General features: G+C 40.5%; 3 protein-coding genes and 1 long non-coding RNA gene across 4 annotated transcripts; 2 read left to right on the top strand and 2 right to left on the bottom strand.

Annotated features, from left to right (window-relative positions):
* Positions 1-546: 546 nt before the first annotated feature.
* LOC134223643 (uncharacterized) lies at positions 547-2,781 on the bottom strand. The gene is made up of 5 exons (XM_062702830.1): positions 2,546-2,781; positions 1,756-2,484; positions 973-1,689; positions 695-908; positions 547-627 (listed from the first exon to the last, which is right to left on the bottom strand). The coding sequence occupies exons 1-4, from the start codon at positions 2,666-2,668 to the stop codon at positions 711-713; spliced, it is 1,767 nt and encodes a 588-aa protein (XP_062558814.1). The 5' UTR covers positions 2,669-2,781; the 3' UTR covers positions 547-627; positions 695-710.
* A 3,953-nt stretch (positions 2,782-6,734) lies between these two features.
* On the bottom strand, positions 6,735-8,832 carry LOC134228132 (uncharacterized). The gene is made up of 2 exons (XR_009983844.1): positions 7,226-8,832; positions 6,735-7,138 (listed from the first exon to the last, which is right to left on the bottom strand). It is a non-coding gene; the product is annotated as an uncharacterized LOC134228132 (long non-coding RNA).
* A 1,208-nt stretch (positions 8,833-10,040) lies between these two features.
* Positions 10,041-12,306, top strand: LOC134228131 (nischarin). The gene is made up of 4 exons (XM_062709910.1): positions 10,041-11,079; positions 11,141-11,262; positions 11,394-11,796; positions 11,857-12,306. The coding sequence occupies exons 1-4, from the start codon at positions 10,329-10,331 to the stop codon at positions 12,072-12,074; spliced, it is 1,494 nt and encodes a 497-aa protein (XP_062565894.1). The 5' UTR covers positions 10,041-10,328; the 3' UTR covers positions 12,075-12,306.
* A 2,148-nt stretch (positions 12,307-14,454) lies between these two features.
* LOC134222406 (uncharacterized) lies at positions 14,455-19,308 on the top strand. Its single transcript, XM_062701557.1, has one exon. The coding sequence runs from the start codon at positions 14,455-14,457 to the stop codon at positions 19,306-19,308; it is 4,854 nt and encodes a 1,617-aa protein (XP_062557541.1).
* The last annotated feature ends 342 nt before the right edge of the window (positions 19,309-19,650 follow it).

Genomic DNA, 19,650 nt, shown 5'->3' with positions numbered 1-19,650 from the left:
TGCCCTTGCTACACTGTACCGCTCTTTGTTGGAACGGGTACGAGCCACTAACATTTGACTCTAGCAACATTTGTAGTGTGTGTGTGTGTGTTGTAGTCACAGTTTCGTGGATATTTTCCCACAATCTATTAACGTCGCCAGATCCGTTGGTATCTCCTCTCCGCTCGTCCAGCTTCTGGTGGTACTGTTCAGCAACTCCCTCAACTGACAAGCGTTGGATATTGAAACGCATCGTTCTGTTGATTCGTAAATTCGTGACGCGGGAGATTCGCGCCTGAATTTTTGCAACTACAACTTTGGACCGGACGAGTCGATGTTCGGACGTCTTACATCTACAACATCCGAGAAATGTCGTCCGTCGACCAGCACGTGGTAAAAAAAGTAGCAAAAAATGCATAACCAGCCTATCTATTAGCAAATGAATGCGCGGACAAAGAGAGCCTCTCTTCTGCACATACAACCTATTCTCAAAGCAATCTATCAAAATAGTCTTTGTTTCATCTTTTCAGTTTCATTCATTTCTATTTGAAAAATGAAAATCTCAAATATGATGTAATGTTTAATGTTATTCATGAAATATTCAAATTATACATACATAAAACTTACAGAAATCCTCAACGGATTCATCTGAAAAAAAAAATCGAAATTATCATACTTCATGTTCATCATTTGATAATTAATTGTGAAACCTTACCTCTCTTCCTTACCGCTCAATCTTCTTCGATTAGCTCCTCATATTCCAGATCGTCTTTCATTGATGTTGTGTCTTCTTCCACCACGTCAATAACTTCTACCATTTCCTCCTGATCAAGATCCACGCTGTCGGTCGATGGTTTCTCCGCCGAACTATTGATTGAGTTCAAAAATTGATACTTATGCAGCAGCTTCTGTCGCCGTTTCGCCTTATTCTGTAATCAAAGTACAAAAATTAGCCATTAGATCCAAATGTGACCTGTGCAGGGAGACCACAACCTTTCGAACGATCTTTCGACACGCCGCAAACAGCTCCGGAAGAGCCTCGGTCGGCGTGAACGCTTGTCCTTCCTTGTCCGGAAGAGCCGGGTGGGTGTGCTCGTATCGCCGTTCGAAACTTTTGTAATCGTTGGTGACGGCCACTTGAGCTGGGCATTTGTACTTGCGACGATGTCGGCATTGCCAATAGGTGTAACGTTCGGTGAATAAAGCGGAATGGAATCTTTCACCGTAGTAAACCAAAGTGAAGTAGATTGAACGGGGACCCTTTTCGAAGAAGAAATAGTCCGGATAGGAGTCTCCCAGGACTAACATTTCGTCCAGTGTTGGGCCGCAAGAGGGCCGCTTCGGAACATTTAAAGCATCACATTCCTGTTCAATTTGATCGAGGTCCAGATTATCGTCTTCGTCTGAGTCTTCGCTTAGCTGTTCTACCTTTTTGGTTTTTTTAGATTTTATTTCCGTTTCCGATTCAGAAATAGCTCTTCGTTTCTTTTGCTGAGCGTTTGTTTTGGGTTTTGTTTTCTTCTTCGATCGAGCATCGTCAGTCGAATCATCAGATTCCGATGAATAAATTTTAGCGCTTTTCTTTTTGGAATTAGCAAACTTCTGGAATGTACTTTCAAAAGTTTCTTCATCGCTATCTTCTTCGTCATCATTGTCAACTGTTTCACTTTTAATAGTTTCTTCAAGTTTCAAATCATAATTGATCTTTTTCTAAAAATAATATAAAAATAATTATGCAACGACTTAAACTTACAAATAAAAATCATCACTGCTTACCGATTCAACGATTCTCTTGCAGATTTTGAATATTTCCGGTAGGGCTTCGTGTGGCGTGAAAGCTTGCCCATTCTTCTCCGGCAGCTGCTCGTGGGTGTGCTCGAAGTGCCGTTCAAAATGCTTATAATCATTGGTAACCTTAACCCGAGCTGGGCACGAGTACCTTCTCCGATTCGTGCATTGCCAGTAGGTGGACCGCTCCGAAAATAGTGCCGAATTGTAACGTTCGCCGTAATAAACCATCGTGTAATAAACTGAGCGGGATCCCTTCTCGAAATAAAAGAAATCCGGATACGATTCCTGTATGACCTGCATCTCGTCCAATGATTGTTTACCCGGTTTGTTATCCTCGTCCTTTGCCTTCTTCGGGCTTTTAGTCTTCGTCTTTGTTTTCCCAGATTTGCCAACCGGCGATTTCTTGGGAGCTGGTTTTTTCTTTGACCTGGGCGATTTTCTGCTGGCCGGAAGCTCATGAAACACTTCTTCCTCTTCACTAAGTTCCAGATGATCCTCCTCTTCGATGTCTTGCTCGTCATCGTCATCGACAGCACTTCGATCGTCTTGATCGTCTTCTTCCTCCGCGGACAAAGCCTCGTCATCCGCCTTGGGAGGAATCGTTTTTACGAACTCGTCGTTCACATGGCACTGCTCTTTAAACTGATGAAAACCCTCCAAAGTGACCACACAGTCGTAACACACTACGGCATTCGATTCATCGTCCGGATTGATCTAAAAAAATGCAAAATCCTGAACGCCCGTTCCATATCAGGAGCATTACGCCACTTTTTACCTTAATCTCGATCAGCTTTAGTAAATCATCCAAAAGACTTCCTTCAGCAAATACGGGCACTTTGTCTTTAGTTTTAGTTAAACACAGGCGACAAAAAGACGCCAACCGCACGGTTTTGGTCATGTTGGACAATTTTCTACGGAAATATCATGGAAAATATAATATGGATATTTTCGAACAGCGCAAAACTTTTCCGCTTTTTCTACGATGCCTGCACAGCTGTCAAAAAAAACTGTTTGATAATTTGATTGGGATGTTCAACTCTTACATACGTTTCGTTTTAGATTTTTCGATTAGTGGAGTTGGAGAATTAAGATGTTTATACACACTCTCAGACTATAGTTTGATTTATGATGAATTTAAACTTCAGCATGACTTGTAAACAAAAACTATAGTTGATGATGGAATTTTTCATGGATCCATCAGGCAATGGAAAACATTCAATATGATAAAGTAAAATAATACAATTTTCATCGACTAGTTGCTGAAAGTGAACACCACTAGTTTCCACATTTTAGTGTTGCCAGAATGCTAGTATTGAAAAAGCCTTTTTGATGATGGCAAATGCATTACACTGAAAACCAAAACTACCTAAAAGTGGGTTGTTTGCACTCAAAACCGTGGTTTGGGCCAATAACCCAAATTTGAGTAAAATGACTTTTCTGGCACCCCGGATAAAAAATATCATTAAAATATCATAAATTTTATTGTTACAACACCATTTAAAACATAATTTTTACCATTGAATATAATGGAATTTTGACAATAAAATCACATGAGAAATAATGGTTTTCCACGACAAAATGAATGGTAAATGGGACTTTTACAATTAAAAAGGGGGGTTGTTATGTATCTTTACAATAAAAAAATCGAAAATTTTCCATACAAAATTCGGAGCAAAACAATTGATTTTACGGTTCTTCAATGGGATGATTTCGAGCGACAAAACAATAGAAAACATTGTGTTTTAAATGTTTTCAATTACTGTTTCTATTGTTTTACAATAGGAATACAACAGGATTTAGAATACATTATACTCCAATATTACAATAAAAATACAATACAATTAATTGTTTTACATATCATTTTATAAACAAAACTGTATACGGTCAAATGAATCCGGCCATTCTCCGAGTAAATTAAAAGCAAAAGTTTTTGTTCCCTTTAATTTTTCTGAAATCAAATTTTTATTGCAGAACATTTCTAGACCTGCAACAAGACCTGCAATATGAAAATATATACTTGAGAACCGGTATAACATTTTTATTTATTTAACAAACAAAGCTATTGTAATTTTATTGTTTTCAATTGTTATTTCATCAATATAATAAATCCATGAAATATTCCAAAATTATATTAATTCAATAACATTAGACGGATTTCCATATCATCCAAACCGAATACTTTTAAAAATTGTTTAGTTTTTGGATGAGCAATACTAAACATACACACTTAGTCACGATTTCCTTGTTCGGTAATTTTGTTTACCGATTCGAACTGCAAACTCTGAATAATACCGGAAAAGTCGTCATTTTCTCAAAATTTTGCAGTTTACTCAGTAAAAAACTAATTGAATTACTGAAAACTCTAATTGTTATTGCCGAGTTTTCCGTAATAAGTCATTTTTACTGGATAGAACATTAAAGTCAGTAAAATGAATACCGACTATTCGGTAAACATCAAGGCAAAGTGCTGATGGATTTGAACTGTCAGATTTTTTCATTTTACCCGTCTCCTATTTCGAGCTGGTACAGCGTGAACAAAATGGTGACGAGTTTCTTTCCACTGGCAAGCCGTTCTGATGGATTAACGCTTCCAGATCGACGAGGGAGCACTAACCGAAGAAGATTGCCGTACTGGATATAGGATGGACATAAAGTGCATATTATTTCAGCAAAAAAAAACGAGTAGCGCCATCAAAGCCAACTTGTGCGTCCGTACAATTAATCAAACTTATATGTGCTATTTTCATACAATCAAGTCGATTACTGCCTCTCTTGTACTAAAGTACAGAAACTCATCGGATAACCCTCTGAAAGAGCAGCTCATTTGAAGATAAAATTCGACTTAGATTTTTAACTGTCCCAATCGAAGTTCCAGTCTGACAAACTGTGAGTGAAAATTCATCGGAGCGGTCAAACATCAGTGGAAAGTTAATATATTCCTCGACTTTCGACCTCAAGTATAAAACGATACAGGATTGATTTCAATGATGACTGAAACAGCATAAAAATGATAGAAATACAAATTCTAAATATAATAAAATTTGTTTTGAAAACATATAAATGATATGAAATCTCATTTTACTGATAATTTCGGGAAATCAATGTAAACAAAAGAATACCGAAAAAGACAGTAATAAAATTTACCGACTAACTAGGTTGTTTTTGACATTCGAACGATTTACAACTTTACCGAGTTTTCAGTAACTTTAAAAAATACCGAGTTAAGTCAGCTGTTCAAAAACTCAGTAAAATTTTACCGACTTCAGTAATATAAACTAACTGTGTAAGCGAACAATAAAAATATAATAGAATATATCGGAAACATTTAAATATATTGTGATTTTAATGTACGTACAATAAAGATCTTTTACAACCGTGAACATTTTACAATAAGCATACAATAGTTTGTATTGTTTGCCACACAATCTATTGTATTTCAATGGGTTATGTCATACAAGTTACTGTAAATTTTTATCCGGGATGTTCATACGTTTTGAGTGATTTTAAATTGAATCGTATTTTTATATCGCTTTGTATTTTTTTTTAAGCAGGTGCGCAAAACAATGCCTTATGAAGTGTTTTTCATTTAAAATATGGTAAATTCCAGCAATACAGATTTTTGTATCTAGTGGTTTTGAATCACAATGAAGTTCCATCAATATAGCCTTTACTGTATACAGGTGGGAACATATTATAGTGGGACAATATTTTCTGAGCAGGGGTCTAATCGGGCGTAAAATTTGCAATATGATAACTATATTAGGCAATAAATTAAATATAACAGATACTTTTTAGTGCTGGCTAATTTAATTACTGAGGAAAGAACAAGATATTATCCTACTAAAGTTTGAAATATAATATTATACATATTACAATACCCTAATCGTATAATTGAAAGATTATCGAACAGCGTTTAATTCGGATTAACAGCTGAATCGTAGAAGAATCTTTCTATTTATCGTCTTTGTTGAATATAATCAAAACCTGAATGATCATACGAAACAAAAATGAAGATAAATCAATGATTCATGGTAAAATTGCTTTGCAAAAAGCCATGAAAAATTCGATGTTTTTGAATGGTAACGATACTTAACAACCCATTCAATGTATCATCCAAAACCAAAATATTATAAGGGCTATCGTAAATATCATTCAAGGTATAATTAACGTACAGTATTTTATATGGTTCCATAAAACATTCAGTTATAATTTTCTATACTCTGAAAACGATAACTAGAAAGATCGTTGTATAATTTCATTTTATTCGGGTAGGTAGTTTGCCTTTAATCCCATGTACACACTTAATTTTTTTTGCCGGGCTCGGTTACCAGTTTACCGAATTCTCAACAGCTGAGCTCTCGGTAGTCAGCTCGGTAAACCACATCGATAACCGAGTCCTCGGTACTGTATTTTATTCGACGAAATGTCAAAATTTACCGAAATATTCTGTAAAATCAACTGAGCAATCGGTAAAACAATACCGATCATTTCGGTAATTCACCTGCTCGTTCACATGTCAAAAAATCAGTTTTGCTGATTTCTCAGTATTTCTTTTTACAGTTTTTCGGTACTGGTTTAGCGGTGCTCCCGTAAAAAAAATACCGAGCGAATTGCAATTTTGTTTTTTTTTTATTTCTCTCGTAAAGAATAAAAACAAATAATATTTCAATTAAACATACACACTTAAATTTATTCACCGGGCTCGGTAAACGAATTACCGATTTCTCAACAGCTGAGCTCTCGGTAGTCACCTCGGTAATCGATTTCAATTACCGAGGTGTCGGTTCAGCTTCTACGCTAGTGAAATGTCAATAATTACCGAGTAGAACTGTAAAGTTTACTGAGTACTCGGTAAAAATTAATACAGGTGGATCTGTGAAAATATCGATGATTTTTGTATTCCAAATACCGAATAAAATGTAATTTGTAATGCAATTTCTTATTGAAAAATAGAACACCAACAATTTCAGTAATAATGATTTATTTTACTTATTTCTATTTATTTTCCTTTTTTTTGTCGTGAAGGCTTCTGCGAAGCATCTTAGTAAAGTAAATATGGGAGTATATGGAGGAGATGAATGAATCTTGAATAACAATAGCTGTTGTGGCAAAAAACACTGCCGAAATCTGATAACTGCCAACGGACAACTCGATGCAATTGATTTTGGAAATCGCTCCGATGGATAAAAGAAAAAGTGGTGCGCAGTGAGCTCAGCAAATAAGATGTGTCAAGCAGGTAGTTGCCGGCAAATGGCTTTGGCCGAGCACATTGTTCACTCCACTATCTTCACTTTTTTCGGAACGCTCAATTCACTAGCGCTATGCCACACAGTCGCAAAAGTGAAAATTTAATTATCCATAGAATTAACTGAAATTTCAGAAATTTAGTAATAAATAACAATTCAAACATTAATACAATATTTATACAATTATTATCAAATGTATTTATACTTACACGCATGCTGATTATTCACAGAATTGAATTTGCACGAACCGTAGTCAGAAACGCAAAGTTAAAGATTTTATTGGAAAACATGGCGTCACATCGAGCATCACGCTTGTTGATCGGAAACTGAGAGCTCCGTAAATAACTTACCGATTACTCAGTAAATGATTAATATGTTTACTGAGCGATCGGTATGTTTTTTGACAAGTTTAATAGATTTTCATAATACGGTGCAGATCGGTAATCTACACTACCGAGATTCAGTATTTCATTTTATTCTGCTGAATCGTCGGCAAAAATTAATACAGATATCGGTAAGTTTTTTACATTTTACTGATGCCTCGGTTAAAATTTATTTTTACTGGATAAAATCAGTAAAAAATATTACCGAGCTGAAATTTTTGATTTAAGTGTGATTGGAAGCCATTTAGCAGCCAGCACCAAGCGAGGCGTCTCTGAATCATCGTTGCTGGAACCAATCCAGCCCAGCAGCGACACCGATAGTCATCTGGTTGTGTGGTTGGCAGTGGGTCAACCAACACACGATCCGCATCTCGTTTTCGGTGTGTGAGTGTGGTGGAAGCGTCCATCGCAAGAGCGTCGTCACAAGCGTGGCGTTTATAAAGGTGTTGGCAGTGAGCCGGCACGTCGTCATCATCAATCATCGTCATCCGATCAATGCCGTGCAGCTACGCCTGTTGGCAGTGGGCCAGCATGTATGCAGCACCGTTGAGCTACCGACAGTGGGCTGATAGCGTCGACGGTTTCGTTTGTGTGCTTTATGATTGTGAGTGTAACTTCCATGCGGCAGTGGGCCGACAGTGACCGTAAATTAATGAAAGGTGCATATGTTGGCAGTGTGCCATCATAAACAATTTACCCAAAGCTGAGTTTAATTTATCCAAAGCGGATCAACTCAAAATTGAGAATTTTGAATTTACTCAAATTTGGGTTATTGGGCTGAGCAACCCCGGTGAGGTGTTTACATCTTGCTCTAGTTTTGGCAACAATCATAGGAAAGAAAGGGAAAACTACCCAAATTTGGGTAAATTTTTTCTGCGATATTCTCAATAGTGCGTATATTGAACTCAAAGTTTGGGTTGATTTATCTGTAACCGAGATTTGATTTTGCCGTGACAGCTGCTCGTGGTTGCAAACAAACCGAGTAAAAGTGTTAGTGAAACGTGCGTGTACATACACGATCACTGAAAGCTTAATGCACACAAAAAAAAACGTTTGAAATTGAATAATAGACGATTGCACGAGCCAAAAACGCAGTATTAGAGGCCTGAATAAGGGTGCGGCCAGAGTAGACGCGAAGTGCGAAGCGAAGCGAAGCGTCCATACGAATTGACAGCTCCTTATTATTGATTGTTATTCCTTCGTGTGCAATTTTCGCGCCGCGTCGCGTAGACGCGTCTACTCTGGCAGGCACCTAAGAGAAACGCGGATAGGTATGTGCAGCCAATCGAACCGTCAAAAAACAGCAGCCAATCGAGCAGGAAACCTGTCAAGTAGCCAATATGTTGGCTCAAATACTGAAAACGGCTAAATTCGATTTTATACCATATTTGAATAAATAAATTTTAATGAATTTTACATTAGTTTGCTATAATATATGCAAGTCATTTATAGATTATGAAATAAAATTGCATTGTTTATTGGATTCTATTGTTATGTGATGTGGATTGTAAGATTTTGTCTACATAAACCATTTCTTTCTTTTCATGTGTTTTCATTGACTGCAGTGTTGGCAGAGTCATATTTTCTATCCGCGTTTCTCTTATCCAGGCCTCTACGCAGTATATGTCAAAAAATGTTGCATTTTTACCCATTTTTTTAAATTGATTTTTGTTGAAAATGGGTAAAAAACTCATTATTGAGAATGGAGCCAGAATGAATAATGAAAAGAATGGGATTTGTTGTAGTTTTAAGGAAGAGTTTTTATTATGATGATGTATAATGAAGTAATATAATGATATTTTTAAATCCAGGCAACCCTCGTCGTGGTGTGGTTGAGGATGCATTTCCTTCGGTTTCGAACCTGATAAATATAAAAAACGAACATGATTCATTGAGATTTAATTGCAAATGTTGTGAATGACTTACGTTTAAACTTCTGCATGGTTTCCGCGTATAATCCAGTCACTAAGATCCTTCAAACTTCTGCAACGCCTCAACACGCAATTGGTAGCTAATTTTGATACGAAAAATTCACAAGACTTTTTTCACCCATTTATGGGTTTACAAATACATGTATAAAGCGAGCAGAACGGCCTTGGCGGATCTTGCTTCAAACCAAACAAGCATGACTTCACCTTGCTTCAATCTCTTTTTGAATGTTAAAAAGTGCATCAGAATCCTCAAGATGTGTGCTGTATATTTTAATTAATATAAATATATTGAAATAAAAAATGTGAACATTCCAGGGAAAATTCCTAAGTATACCTGTCCTATAGATGTTTTTATTACATACAAATTCAAAGAAAACAAAAATCTATATACATTCCCTCGTCGTGCTAAAATGGGTATTATTTACTCCTGTTTCCGAAAAAGAAATTTCCGATAAGGAGTAAAATTTACCCTTGATTTTGACGTACTGGTTGTTTACCCATTAATAAGTAAACGCTCTTTACTCTTTTAATGAGTTGAACTATTTAACTTCATAATGGGTACTTTTTTACCCATTAAATAGTACTTTGCCGGCACAACTCTCATTTTTTCTCTGCGTGTAAAGCCAATGAAGGTCAACAAAGAAAAATTACGTAATTTATGATAGATCATATAAATGAATAAAAAGACCTTTTGCATTTAACAAAATCAAATCATCACAGTCAGACTTATGACTTCTACATGAAACGTCAAAACATACAAATTGAGTGGCATTATCATTTTTGATATGCTAAGAATTTAATTCCTTTATTGAACTTATAAGATAAGCAGTTTTTCTACATACTTATGACATCTAGCAATTTAAACCCATTAAATGGATTACAATAGATGAAAATAGTGTAACTGATTCCGGCAAGCAAGTTAGTGCGGGGCAGTACTTGCGTAACAATCCTACCCAATTAGTTTCGGCTGCTGACCTTGGAGGAGTGACGACTGGACAATGTCCAACTATCAGCTACACGCGAACGAGACCAGCATCTCGATTCCGAGGATTATCACGGTCGATAGTGTCAATTATTACGAAGTATTGGTTAAATGTGGTCATGTGATGTGGACCGTCAATCGGAGGTACCGAGACTTTGATGAACTCCACAATAAGCTGACTCAGGAACGAAGTGTGGCCAGGGACAAACTCCCCCCGAAGAAAGTGATTGGTAACAAAAGCCCCACTTTTCTGAAGAAACGACAGGAAGCACTGGAACAGTATTTAAAGGAAATGCTCACTTTCCTGAAAGTGACAATGCCAAAAGAATTTGTAGAATTTCTGGAGTTCCACCGGTACGACATTATATTTCTAGTACAGAATCTTGCCAATTCATTTTTCCTTAGAGGGGAGAGCTTTCTAGCGAAATCGAAAAAGTACGGATTTTCCGTCCTGGAATTGCATGCCTTCAGTGAGAGACTGAAAATCCCCTGCCCCTCAACGGAGGCAGCCGATGGGGCGCTAAACTTTTCCCACATCATGGACTTTTGTTCACAGCTGGAGACGGTAATAGTGCTCCCGACAAAGAACAGCCTCCCCATGATTCTGTACGATGACGACTCCAATAAGTACATTCCCCATGCGCTGCACAAACCGGTGGGCAGCAGCAATCTGATTCCGTCGCAGTTGCGATACGAACTGAGCGTATTTCGAGGATTGCAGAATCTCATAATTTACGGCATTTCTACGGAGAATATCGAGAGTGTCGGTAAGTATGGATTTTGTTTGCATTCGATGGACAAAGTTATCGAAAGAATTCGAATTTGAAGGTGGTCTCCGCGAAAGTTTGGTTCGGATAGAAATCTACAAAACAGAGATCAAGCACATCCGGCAGATCACGTTGTGCGATGATATTCACAGGAACGACACAGAGGAGTTGGACAGATCAAAGGTTAGTTATCACTACTTTTAAGAGACATCAAGTATTTATTTATACGATAGGTAAGTTTCTATATAACGACATTTTTTTCCGAGGAAAATCATTTTAAAAACAAAAATACTAATCTTTGACGCCATTGGCAGGTATGGAAAAATCTGCGACATGCCGTCTTCAAGGATAACCAGCTGATGGAGATCGATCATTCTATTCGGTTGTTTCCCGATTTGAAGGATTTGGTACTAGACAAGAATCAAATAGAAAGCATATCTCATTTGAGTCACTTGAATAACTTGCAAACATTGAGCTTGCGTTGCAACAAGATTGCCGAGTGCCACGAATGGCATATGCAGCTGGGCAATTTGGTAAGTCTCAACTTATCACAAAACAGAATCCGATTGTTAGACGGGCTATCGAAGCTGTATTCGTTAGTTAATTTGGACCTGAGCTGCAATCAAATCGATGACATAAACGAAATCGATCATATTGGAAATCTACCACTGCTGGAAAACTTGCGATTGATGGGAAATCCTGTGGCGGGTAGTGTCGGTACGCTTCTCGTTGACCCGTTTCGCAGTTGTAGATCTAAATAGTCTCTTTATGTTTCAGATTACCGTGCTCGGGTCTTATCACGTTTCGGGGAACGCCTGCAGGAGGTCTATCTGGATAACGAAAAGGGAAATCAAACCGAATATGATACGGCGCTGGTGCTGTCGGCTCTTCGCATCTCAGCACAGAGCTCGCAACAAAAACTGCACAGCCTGCTGGACACGGCCTCTGCAGAGGATAAGCTACCCGGGACAAGTGGAATCAGTGGGAGCAGATAGCATTAAAATTGAGCTGCAAGTGAGTTTTAGATGTTGGTTTAATGTGAGTTAATGTTCAATGTTTTAATCATGAAAAAGACTAGATCTGCTATTCTGTTTTTATAACTACAAAACGCTGATTTAAGTATTTGTAGACATATGTTGATATTTCGGAAAACTCTTATACAATAACTACATGTGGAATAAACTACTTATGTAGTAAGTGCGGAGGTAATGAACATCTTTACATATATCACCTCCTCGTTTCCGTTATTTCCAAGTCGAGAATGCCGTTGTATGTTCGTTACTTCATTTCTGATATAAACCTTTCAGGGCTCGCACGGTGTCGGTTCACTCATGAAGATCCGCCATGTTGCAAACGATAGGTGTTCTTGTTCAAAGTTGTACTTTTCAACCAAGCCTTCATCTTCGTTAGTGATGTGATGTTGGTTTGCATGAACAAACCATCATGGACTCAGAATCATCAAAATAAGGTTTTGTTTGCGTTTGACTTTTAAGCCCTAATTAGTGGTATATGTTATAGAACCCTATCCAAGGTCACGGGGGTTGACGGCACTCACATTAATATTCATCTGTGTATCATATCGCATTTGGAGCACTTCAGTGCACCTCTAACGATTCACAGTGAATCGGCTGCTAGGCAGACTGAGCACCTGATTGTATGTCCTGGCATATTTATCAGGTAGCTCTTTAAACATTGAGGATCCGCTAGGGCTCAGTAGTACTTTCCAAAGGGTCAGGGAATTGCCTCGGTAATTTTGCGCCCACGGTAGGTAGCGAAGCTAACGCGTGACCACGGATAGGATAGGTGTGCATGCTGGCAGCCCTGCTTTGCCAGATCTACCACAGCGCCAGGCGAACAACCCCTGACAACCGGTGATTACGGAAACCGTCCACGTCGAATGACGTCTCTTTCCATTCCATCTTTCATGTCATTTCATCATTTCGTGCCAATGAGCTGCGAGAAAAGACGCGCCATTGCAGTGGTAAAATTATCAATTACAAAATTTATTATATATATAAAACTTTTTGCTACTTATAGAAATAGAATTCGATTATGCCTATGAACTAAATTTGTTGCTACTAAAATTCACAATTGTTCCTACTTAAAATTATTGGAAGACCGATTTTGTAAGTGCAAATAAAACTAAAAATGTAAACATGAAACTTACTAAAAATAAAATATTTCTAGCTTGAAGCTTGACACACCATAACCTCATTTGTGCACGCTGTTAAGAATCGGTTGGAATCCGAAAGAAATTCGTTAATAGGAACAATTCTTCAAGAAAATCGTACCGATGGCATCAGCAACAACACCACCGTCAGGAGAGAGTAGTTGCGTAAAATGTGACCGACCGAATACTGTAGACGATCTGGTGCAATGTGATTGTTGTGGGGCATGGTGGCATATGTCGTGTGCAGGCGTCACTCACTCGGTGGAAGATCGCACATGGAACTGCAGTAAATGTGTCCCTCCCATCGATACCTCCGGATCAGTACTTTCCGTCGCTACCAGCTCCAGTTCCCGATCTTCAACCGCATCGAAACGAGCCCAGTTAGGTCTACAGAAACTACACGAAGAGCAAGAATTGAAAATGCGTCAGCTCCGAGAACAACAGGATATGGAGAAAAGCTTCCTGGAGAAAAAGTATGCCTTGATGGAAAGCTGCCTTGGAAGAAGTGGGTGACGAAGATCGTGGTAGTGTCAAAAGTCGCTCTAGCAATGCGAAGAAAACTCAAGAGTGGCTAAATAAAATTGATAAGGAAAAGGAGGCCGCAGGAGCTTCTCCACCCCATGCGAACGATCCTGGTATTGATATAAAAAAAGGGAAAGGTGCCATCCCAAAGCAACCCAGGAGACCACTGTTTCCGGAATCCACTCCCAAAACCGTCCAGCAGGAAGGGGAGACCACATCACTGAAAAAACCTTTCGAGTTTACCGAATCCTCTTCGAACATCCGTCATGATGTGGAGCAAATTACCATATTTCCGAAGCCGAAAGAGACTAACGACGCGATTATCAAGCAGTTTGGTCATCAGCAGGAGTACGCAGGAGTGTTTTTGTACCGGAAGTAAGATTTTCCAGTTCAGGTAAACTAGACCCTAAGCCGCCACGTCCACGTAAGTACGATCATCCAAACTCAACATCCTTATCGCATGCTAACCATGAGACACAACCAAGTACCCTCGAGCACCTTACCAAGCAATTTGGACAGGTTGCCATTGATAATTTGAACCTAACGAACAATATAAACGCTTTTGCCCCAACGGCCCCCCAATTGGCGGCCAGGCAAGTAATGCCCCGAGACCTCCCAATCTTCTCGGGTAGTCCTGCTGACTGGCCAGTTTACATCAGCAGCTTTATGAATTCTACGTTGGCATGTGGCTACAGTCCCGCCGAAAACTTGATCCGACTACTCGCTCTCTGAAAGGTCCTGCCCTGGAAGCGGTACGTAGTCGCCTTCTCCTTCCCGAATCTGTCCCTCATATAATCGATACGCTTCGCCTATTATACGGGCGCCCGGAGCTGTTGATAAATGCGCTCATCGAAAAGGTCCACTCCGTCCCCACGCCGAAAGCAGAGAAATTAGAATCTCTCATCGACTTTGGGATGGCAGTTCAAAGTTTATGCGACCACCTTGAAGCTGCTAATCAACAAGCTCATCTGTCGAATCCGTCACTGTTAATCGAGTTAGTCGACAAGTTACCAGTGCATATGAAGATGGAGTGGGTGAAGTATATGGAGAACAACCAGAAGGTGGATTTAAAAGTGTTTGGTGAATTTATGCGTGGTGTAGTGAAGTCAGCTAGTCAAGTTACGCTTTACTCGGGTATGGCGAACAAAGTGAAGAAAGGAGAAGTTGAAGACAAGTGGAAACAAAAACGTGCAGCAGTTAATTCCCATACCTTAGAGTCACCACGGCAGAGCGGCGGAGAATGCACCGAGAGGCCGTGTGCGGCATGCCGTCAGATGAATCATCGATTGAAGGAATGCGGAGTGTTCAAGTCTTATTCGGTCGAAGGAAGATGTCGATTCGTTCAGCAGCATGGAATCTGTCGTAACTGTTTGAACGCTCATGGTAGACGGGCCTGCCGTAACCCTGGAGTTTGTGGCGTAAATGGATGCCAATACCGCCACCACCCTCTATTGCACTTTGCTCGCGCTAACGTACCTAGAATGACGATGGTGGAAAACCACGTACATCGCGAAGTGGAGCCGTCACTCTACTTCAGAATCATTCCGGTTACAATTTGTGGAGGTGGAAACAGTGTAGCAACCTTTGCTTTCTTAGATGATGGGTCGCAACTAACTCTAATTGAAGAAGGGCTCGTGCGTCAGCTGGGCGTAGAAGGTATGGAGTCACCATTGTGTCTCAAGTGGACGGGGAATATGGCGCGGACTGAGAATGGTTCTCAAACAGTAAGATTATCAATAGTTGCGGAAAATCAACGTCACTTCCCGTTGGCCGAGGTACGTACGGTGAAAGCGCTCAGTCTCCCCTGCCAAAGCCTAAATGCTAGTCGGCTGGCTAACAAGTATACGCATTTGCGCCGAATTCCAGTAAGCAGCTATTCTGAAGCGGTACCGCGATTGCTGGTAGGAGTTGATAACCTTCGATTGACTGTCCCATTGAAAACCAAAGAAGGTCGAGTGAACGAACCCATAGCGGTGAAAACACGTTTAGGATGGTGCATCTACGGCGGACGAGCCCGGTCAACAGAAGCATCACTGAACTACCATTCCTGCGAGTGTTCATCGGATCATAAGATACACGATTTGGTGAAAAGCTTTTTCGATGCAGAAACTGTTGGTACGTCGACCGGGTCATCTTTAATGTCGGAGGACGACAGAAGAGCTAGCAATTTGCTAGAAACCACGGCAAGAAAGATTGGCTCCAGATTCGAGATCGGGCTCCTGTGGCGGTTCGATAAGTTTAAGTTACCTGACAGCTACGGAATGGCCATGAAACGTTTGGAATGCCTGGAACGACGCATGGCTAGACAACCAGACTTAAAATCCAATGTAGTGAAGCAAATCGATGAATACTTATTTAAAGGCTACAATTACCGTATTACCCAAGAAGAATTGGAGCAAGCTGACGCCGAACGGGTGTGGTATTTGCCTTTGGGTGTAGTGCTTAATCCCAAAAAACCGAATAAAATCCGTATGATATGGGATGCAGCTGCCAAATCACACGGAGTATCGCTAAACGATATGCTCTTAAAAGGCCCTGACCAGTTAACTTCGTTACCTGGGGTGTTGTTCCGATTCCGGCAATTCGCTGTAGCCGTTTCTGCGGATATTGCTGAAATGTTCCATCAGATCATAATTAGAGCGGAAGATCGTCATGCCCAGCGGTTTCTCTGGAGAAACAACTCTACTGCTGTCCCAGAAGTCTTTCTGATGAACGTAGCGACCTTCGGTTCGACATGTTCACCGGCCTCAGCACAATTCATTAAAAATAAAAATGCCATGGAATTTGCCCAGGAGTATCCGCGCGCGGTTCAAAGCATAATAAAAAACCATTATGTTGACGACCTGTTGGAAAGTTTCGAAGATGCTGAAGAAGCTGCTAAAGTTATGCAAGAAGTACAGATGATTCATGCCAACGGTGGGTTCAATATCCGTAAGTTCCAGTCAAACAGTCGCCTAGTAATGGACAGTGTGGGAGAAGATAGAGCTTCCGATGTACGTAGCCTTGACTTGCCACAAAGCGACAATTCCGAACGAGTTCTGGGACTAATATGGAACTCATCTGAAGACCTACTGGGATTCTCAACGAAAATGAGCGACGACATTCAAAGAGTAATATCAACAAGAACTTCACCAACTAAACGACAAGTTCTCAAGTGCCTTATGAGCTTCTACGATCCCCTAGGACTGTTGGCGATATTCACAGTGCAGGGTAAGATTATACTTCAAAGCATCTGGCGCAGCGGTATCCAATGGGACCACCAGATCAACGCAAACCTCCAACCTCGCTGGCAAGCATGGGTAGAATTGCTGAAAATAATACAACAGTTACGTATAACACGATGCTACTTCCTGCGAGCTACATCCCAACATTACTACCGTGTGCAGCTTCATATATTTGTCGATGCAAGCGAAGAGGCGTATGCAGCTGTCGCCTATTTTAGAATAGTAAATCAACGAAAGCAAGTGGATTGTTCCCTTGTGGCTGCCAAAACTAAGGTAGCTCCTATCAAACCAATATCTGTTCCTCGTCTGGAGCTTCAAGCAGCCGTGTTAGGTGTGCGCCTGATGCAAATGGTCGCTGATGGTCATTCCATACAGATAGATCGAAGAGTTTTTTGGTCAGACTCCAGTACGGTGCTAGCCTGGATTAACTCCGATAACCGAAGGTACAAACAGTTTGTAGCGGTGCGTGTCGGCGAGATTTTGACTGAAACGAATGCTGGGGAATGGAGATATGTACCATCAAAGAAGAACATAGCTGATGCTGCTACTAAGTGGGGCAACGGACCTGATTTCGGCCCGAACAGTGCCTGGTTTAATGGCCCAGCGTTTCTGCGAAATAGTGAGGAAGAATGGCCAATAGCTCCATGCTTAAAAGAAGATAACTCAGAAGTTCGTGCTGTTTATATTCATCAGGAGCAGTCCATGCCGAAGCTGGTGCTCAACTTGGAGAGGTTCTCTAACTGGAATCGGCTACTACGGGCTACAGCCTACTTGTATAGATTTCTAAATCGGACTCGCAAAAGAGATATTGCAAAACCATACCTGTCTCAAGAGGAATTAGTAGAAGCTTGGCAATATTTGATCAAAGCCACACAATGGGAGGTTTACCCAGACGAGCTTGCAGTCTTAACGCACAAGTTGCACCAGCCCAGCGACGTGCTCAGTACCGTGGACAAATCCAGCAGCCTGTATCAATTATCACCAATGGTTGATGAACTGGGAATCCTTCGAGTTGACAGCAGAATACAAGCGGCGGAACATGTAAGCAACAACACAAGAATACCTATTATTCTACCCAGAGAACATAGACTGACCCATCTGATCATCGACTCCATCCATCGAAAGTTTCACCATGGAAGTCCGGAAACAGTTGTCAACGAAATAAGGCAACAATACCATATCTCAAATCTACGTACTGTTGTCAGAATAATTGTCAGGAAATGCCAATTTTGCAAAGTTAAGCGAGCACAGCCGCGAATACCCCGAATGGCTCCATTACCTTACGCTCGTCTAGCTTCATTCACAAGACCATTCAGCTACGTAGGGTTGGACTTGTTTGGTCCACTTTTCGTCAAAATAGGCAGAAGCAATGTCAAAAGGTGGATTGCCTTATTCACCTGCTTGACAGTTCGGGCCGTGCATGTGGAAGTAGTGTACAGTTTGTCAACTGAGTCTTGCGTTATGAGCGTTCGCCGATTCGTTAGCCGTAGAGGTGCGCCTATAGAAATACATTCGGATAACGGAACGAATTTCCGAGGAGCCGACAGATTGTTGAAAGATCAAATTCAGAACATCAGTGAAGCTATGGCCGAGACATTCACCAACGCAACAACCAAATGGGTATTTATTCCTCCCAGTGCCCCACACATGGGCGGATCGTGGGAGCGAATGGTCCGTTCCGTTAAATCGGCCATGGAAGCAGCTAACGGGGGACGGAGATTGGACGACGAAGGTTTGCTAACGCTATCGCAAGAAGCCGAAAGTATGGTAAATTCGAGACCATTAACTTACCTTCCTCTAGACTCTGAGGAGGCAGAGGCTCTTACGCCGAATCATTTTATACTAGGCAGTTCAAGCGGTGTACGACAACCAGCGGCGCGCCCAGCGAATGAAGCTGCCGCTTTACGGAGTACCTGGGGACAGATACAGCTTCAAATGGACGTTTTCTGGAGACGATGGACACGTGAGTATCTGCCCACACTTACTCGGCGAGGTAAATGGTTCGGGGAGGTAAAACCGATTTCTGTTGGGGACGTAGTCTTTATCGTAGAAGAAGCGAGAAGGAATGGTTGGACAAGAGGTCGTATTTGTAAAGTTTTTAAAGGGCAGGATGGCCGTATTCGGCAAGCGTTGGTTCAAACTAATGGGGGTATTATTCGTAGACCAGTCTCAAGGTTAGCTATATTGGATGTGGCGCCGGTTAGTAAAACTGGACCCGGATCATCCGCAGGCCAGTGTTACGGGGAGGAGGATGTGCATGCTGGCAGCCCTGCTTTGCCAGATCTACCACAGCGCCAGGCGAACAACCCCTGACAACCGGTGATTACGGAAACCGTCCACGTCGAATGACGTCTCTTTCCATTCCATCTTTCATGTCATTTCATCATTTCGTGCCAATGAGCTGCGAGAAAAGACGCGCCATTGCAGTGGTAAAATTATCAATTTCAAAATTTATTATATATATAAAACTCTTCGTACTTATAGAAATAGAATTCGATTATGCCTATGAACTAAATTTGTTGCTACTAAAATTCACAATTGTTCCTACTTAAAATTATTGGAAGACCGATTTTGTAAGTGCAAATAAAACTAAAAATGTAAACATGAAACTTACTAAAAATAAAATATTTCTAGCTTGAAGCTTGACACACCATA

The sequence above is a fragment of the Armigeres subalbatus genome, chromosome 3 (genome assembly GCF_024139115.2).
Source record: "Armigeres subalbatus isolate Guangzhou_Male chromosome 3, GZ_Asu_2, whole genome shotgun sequence".
Classification (NCBI taxonomy): Eukaryota; Metazoa; Arthropoda; class Insecta; order Diptera; family Culicidae; genus Armigeres; species Armigeres subalbatus.
Note: the sequence above shows the minus strand (reverse complement) of the source record. Positions and strands in the feature narration are given on the sequence as shown.

Bases quoted from the DNA above. Each gene is read 5' to 3' on its own strand.
- LOC134223643 (XM_062702830.1), bottom strand. From the start codon at position 2,668: ATGACCAAAACCGTGCGGTTGGCGTCTTTTTGTCGCCTGTGTTTAACT. The intron at 2,485-2,545 runs GTAAAAAGTGGC...GCATTTTTTTAG, and splicing joins TAAAGCTGATCGAGATTAAG to ATCAATCCGGACGATGAATC. The intron at 909-972 runs GTTGTGGTCTCC...CTTTGATTACAG, and splicing joins GTCGAAAGATCGTTCGAAAG to AATAAGGCGAAACGGCGACA.
- LOC134228131 (XM_062709910.1), top strand. From the start codon at position 10,329: ATGTCCAACTATCAGCTACACGCGAACGAGACCAGCATCTCGATTCCG. The intron at 11,080-11,140 runs GTAAGTATGGAT...TCGAATTTGAAG, and splicing joins GGAGAATATCGAGAGTGTCG to GTGGTCTCCGCGAAAGTTTG. The intron at 11,263-11,393 runs GTTAGTTATCAC...CGCCATTGGCAG, and splicing joins AGGAGTTGGACAGATCAAAG to GTATGGAAAAATCTGCGACA.
- LOC134222406 (XM_062701557.1), top strand. From the start codon at position 14,455: ATGTGGCTACAGTCCCGCCGAAAACTTGATCCGACTACTCGCTCTCTG.